Source organism: Gavialis gangeticus, unplaced genomic scaffold (assembly GCF_001723915.1).
Source record: "Gavialis gangeticus isolate Ggan-Ray unplaced genomic scaffold, GavGan_comp1, whole genome shotgun sequence".
In the NCBI taxonomy this organism is placed as follows: Eukaryota; Metazoa; Chordata; order Crocodylia; family Gavialidae; genus Gavialis; species Gavialis gangeticus.
The window spans coordinates 9,225,725-9,230,665 of NW_017729003.1; the positions used below are offsets into that span (position 1 = coordinate 9,225,725).

Below are 4,941 nucleotides of genomic sequence, written 5' to 3' on the forward strand. Positions count from 1 at the left end.
GAGACCGTTTCAGGCTGGACATAAGGAAGAATTTCTTTACTGTCTGAGCCCCCAAGGTCTGGAACAGCCTGCCATCGGAGGTGGTTCAAGCACCTACATTGAACACCTTCAAGAGCAAATTGGATGCTTATCTTGCTGGGATCCTATGACCCCAGCTGACTTCCTGCCCTTTTTTTTAAGTTGATTGGTGAAAGCCAGGCCTGACACCATTTTCATTTTAGTTTTGGCATCTGCTTTCACTACATATAGGGAAAAGAATCCTTTTCACCCCCAGGACTGCCTTCATGTCCTGAACACTAAGGTCTTCTACACCCTTACAGGAGTCTCCACAATCTCCTTTTAATTGTTTTAAAAAAGTCATGCCCTAGTTTTTGCAAGTTGCCTTAAAAAACAAACAAACAACTATTGGCTATCAAAGTACATAAAGAATACACATCATGTAATATGTGAAAGGGTGTAGTTACATATTATAGTTAACACCTGATAACTATAAGGAATGTTAGTTGGTATTAATGTTAGTACATGCTGTGAGCAGTCACCCATTAAGAATTAATATTTTCTTTACCATGCATTACTCTGACCTGCCACTGGAGTGTTGGTGAGCAGGGATGTAGCTAGGAGATGCCAAGATTGCTCCATGACTGCCCCACTTGCTGGTTCACCAGTGGCAGGATAATCCAGTGGGGTAGAGAGAAGGGGAGAGGAAGGCAGGTGCCCCCTGATGCCACCCCAGTTGCCCCATGTTGTCCCTCTTAGATTGCCCCCATGCTGCTCAGATCATTCCCTTGCTGCCCCACCTTGCTTTGATCACTTCCCCCACTGCCCTCCTGCTGCCCCATGCTCCTCAGACTGCCCTCCCTGCTACCCCATGCTATCTCCCCCTGCCCCCGTCATGGGACTCTTCCCTGGCTCCCAGCTTCCTGCTCTGGCTGCTGGCACTGTGCCCAGGTCAGGGAAGATTCTCTCCTGCTCTAGGGCCTACATGAAAGGTCTCTTCCTCCCTCCCTTCTCCCAGGCTCCCTGCAGTCACCCCTTACCCCCCACCCACAGACACTCAGTTCCAGCCCACACCACCCCTGCACACCTAGTTCCAGCCCATGCCACCCTGCTGGGACCCATGGCTTCCCATTCACCTGCTAGCCATCACAGAGACTGCCCAGCAGCTTCCCACCCACCCCTGCCCCCTCCTTTGCTTTCTCTCTCTCCTTCCCCCATCCTTCTTCCCACACTCCTTCCTCCCTCTCCTCCTTTTCCCTCTCACCTGCAGCTGTTTGATTGTCCCCACTGTCAATCCAAAGTATAAGGGTCTGGGAGAATAGGTAGTCTACCTGGGAGCAGTGCCTCCTGGGATAATGGAAGACTAAACTGTTTTATCTCAGTGATGCAGCATGAAGTTAAGGTAACTCAAACTGGTAGCACATTTTAAAGATAATCCTCATCTGAAATGGTGTAACTTTAAGATGCTTAGAGGGCACTTAGCACTTGTGATAATCAACACCTTAAAGCTCATTAACATGTTAAGTGCCCTTAATACAGTCTAAATGCAATATGTAACTTCACCGAGTCTCAGAAAAGGCTAGTGAGAATGTGGCTAAATTGATTCTAGTAGAGAACTGGATCACAGTAGAGTGCTGAACCTTCAATGGAATCCATTTATCAACTACACTTGGATGCACCTTCCAAATAGATCTATGCTATTAAAGTGCAGTTGCCTATATGTTTTGCTTCCTCTATTACCTTCAGTCATTTCTGTAATTTAAACTACTGATTTTGGCTCCTGGATCAGCCTCAAATGCCACTTTGTGCAGTAGAGGAAAAAGAACATTTTTTTCAAAGGAATGGATGAACAGGGAGTTTTCATGTTTCAGTATTACAGTATTACAATGGAGGTTAAGTGAAATTTCACTGCAGTGTGTGGACATGACAGCTACCTTTCATTCAGGATAAATGTAAGAAGTAAAAAAGCTTTTTAAGACAGCTGAAACAACAGGAGCTACTGACAAAATGCAAGCCAGGTACAAAGCCACTCAGAAACTGAACAGTGTGAACAAAGGGGTTTTGGGAAGTATTGTTTGTTGGGGAGTTCATGCATGCATTGCAGGTATCCACAGACACAAAACTAATGAAAGGCACAGCAGTGGAAGACCAGCCATCACTTTCATTTCCTTTCTTCCTGTTCTAGTCTGAGATGAAGTGCCTCTTGTCTGCAGCTAATCTTGCTTTATTCCTGATAACTGCATACAGGGACTGTGAATACAGTTACCAAGTTGTTTCATATAAATTAATCAAATTAGATTTTTGTGCAGATGATTGAGAATTTCTCTTTAGTCTCTTCTAGAAGGGTATTGTACCTAAGTTACAGCCCTTCCATACCTCCTTCCTTTATGGTAAGGTTTTATTGCAGCTGCACCCTAAATTTTTGTCCATGGTAACTTCAGAGTTTCACATTAACCAGGTTATCCAGTTACCTGTATTTTTCCCCAGACCTTATTCCAGAAATAAGGAAACACATTTTCCTTCCCTTGATGATATAAGGGTACTAAAATAGTCTTGTGTTTACATGGAACAAAATCTTTCAAACCAGTTCTTAGTTTGTTGTCTTTGTAGTTTGCATTTTAGAAATACTCATAGTGGACCTTAAATTGTACCCATCTCTGTTGCATTCCCCTCTGAGATTCCCGTGTTAAAGCCCAGCCATCTTTTGGAAACAGCTCCATTATGGACCTATGCAGGGTGCCAGTCTGAGAGTCTGTTCATAGTTGCTCTAGGCTTTGTGCACTAGTATAGGCATACTGGATATTTTTGAGCTGTTGAGCAGTGTGCCTTCCATTATCTGATCCCCCTCCCCTCTGCTTCACATTCATGGTTGGCTCCATGTTTGAGAAAAAATGAACGTCAATTAGTTTTGTACAGCCCAGTGTTTCCTCATTAAGTGCACAAAGATACCTTGGGTGCATACATGACCCAAAGGGGGATCCCTCTGGCAATATCTCTGGGCCTAGTGACCTGAAGTGAATACATGCAATCAATCTCAAAGAATTCTGGTGACTGAACTGGTTAAGTGCCTTCTGTTTTTACCTAAATCATGAAACGACACCTTGGCAAGCTTGTAGGCCTGTAATTAGATCTCTAAAGAAATTGTGACTCCATAAGAAAATTATCAAAATGTATTTATAATTTCAAAATAAGTCCCATAGTTACTTCTGCCCTTGCTAAAACACCTTCATGGATCAAGTTACTGGTATCTTGGGCACTGTTACTGTAGAGATTGCAATTTATTTGGAAACACCAGCTGAACATACTCATTTTGCCATTTTATCTTCATAGCCATTGAAAATGCATTTTTTTTATAACTACCCCATTTTTAGAATTCTGCCTCTCTAGATCAGATAGAGAGGAACCTTTTTAACCTGGCATGATGATTCATCACGGTCAGGGACACATTCAAAGATCATGGGTAAAGTGGTGAGACAGAAACCTGAACTCTGATTTGAGCAGATATAGGTTTGCTTAGGTTGTCTGGATAGGCGAGTTTCTGAAACTCTCTTGGATACTCCAGCACTAATGCAGTTCTACTGGCATTAGCAGTGGTGTGATGATTAATTCAGGGTGTGAGAGTGAGAGAGAGAGAGAGAATATAAATGGATGTGCTTGTAGCAAGTCTCTGGTTGTTTTATGTGCACTGATCATATTCTTGTCACTGGGGAGCATGGTATTACATTCGTCTTTCAGTGCATCTCTTCATTGAGTCTTCCATGTGCAATCTTGATTTTCTTATTCATTTAGGTTCTACCTACTTTTACTGTCTCCCCCCCTTGCTCCCTTCCCTTATCTCAAAATATATTTATCACTTTTAACCATATGTCAAAATATTCTCTCTATTTTAGGGACTGACATTTGAAGAAGTGGAAAATTTCTTTACTTTCCTGAAGAATATAAATGATGTGGACACTGCTTTGAGCTTTTACCACATGGCTGGTGCTTCTCTTGATAAAGGTATTGAACACTTATGAGCTTGATAGGTTGTTTTTTTTTCCCCGTCTGTTGGGAATGCTATGAAAGGAAGATGTTCAAACTCAACACTGTACAGCAAGCCTATTCTGTCAGATAAAAAGTGCACTAAAATCATGTTTCCTTTCTTTAATGAAAAGGCTTTAACTTTCAACTCTGTGTGGATAAATAGATTTCATGTCTTGTACTTGCTCTGTGTTATGTATAAAGAAAAACTTGTACTGAAATTTGCAGCCTGAACAGACACACAGGCTCTCCGAGCATCACTAACAGACTTTTCACTAATGATACAATTCAACTCCAGCATGTGGAGGTAGCCTAACCTAGTGCATATAGATTAGAACATGAGAGACCATATTTCTGTTCCCAGGTTCTGCTACTAGTCTGTTAGGAAAACTTGGACAAATCTCATTGTCATCCTATGCCTCCATATCCCTATAATGATACTTATTTCTTTTAGTGTAAGGCACCTTTAGATCCACTAATGAAAAGTAGTAGGTTTTGTTTTTGTGTTTCTTCTTCATGTATTTATTCCTTACCTAAAATATAGCACGATTTCTGTAGTAGTGGCTCAGTAGATTTGTTTGGTTCAAGACAGGTTACAGGGGTGGGCAGATGAGAATACGATGGGATTCAACACTGACAAGTGCAAGGTGATGCACCTGGGGAGGAAGAACCAGCAGCATACCTACAGGTTGGGGAACTCCCTTCCCGTCAGTGCAGAGGCAGAAAAGGATCTTGGAGTCATCATTGATGCCAAGATGGACATGGGCCGGCAGTGTGGGGATGCAGTCAGGAAGGCCAACCACACCTTGTCACGCATCCACAAATGCATCTCTAGCAGATCCAAGGAGGTGATCCTCCCCCTCTGTGCAACACTGGTCAGGCCGCAGCTGGAGTTCTGCATCCAGTTCTGGGCGCCACACTTCA

At 42.8% G+C, this 4,941-nt stretch overlaps 1 protein-coding gene across 5 annotated transcripts in view; it reads left to right on the forward strand.

Annotated features, from left to right (window-relative positions):
- Positions 1–4,941, forward strand: part of MICU1 (mitochondrial calcium uptake 1) — a 276,027-nt gene that overhangs the window by 241,865 nt on the left and 29,221 nt on the right. For all 5 annotated transcript variants that reach the window (XR_002095722.1, XM_019507793.1, XM_019507792.1 and 2 more), the window contains one exon: positions 3,888–3,996. Coding sequence is in view for 4 of the 5 variants with exons in the window: in XM_019507793.1 (XP_019363338.1) it covers positions 3,888–3,996 (109 nt within the window). In the remaining variant the exon portion in view is untranslated. The remainder of the gene's footprint in view (positions 1–3,887; positions 3,997–4,941) is intronic.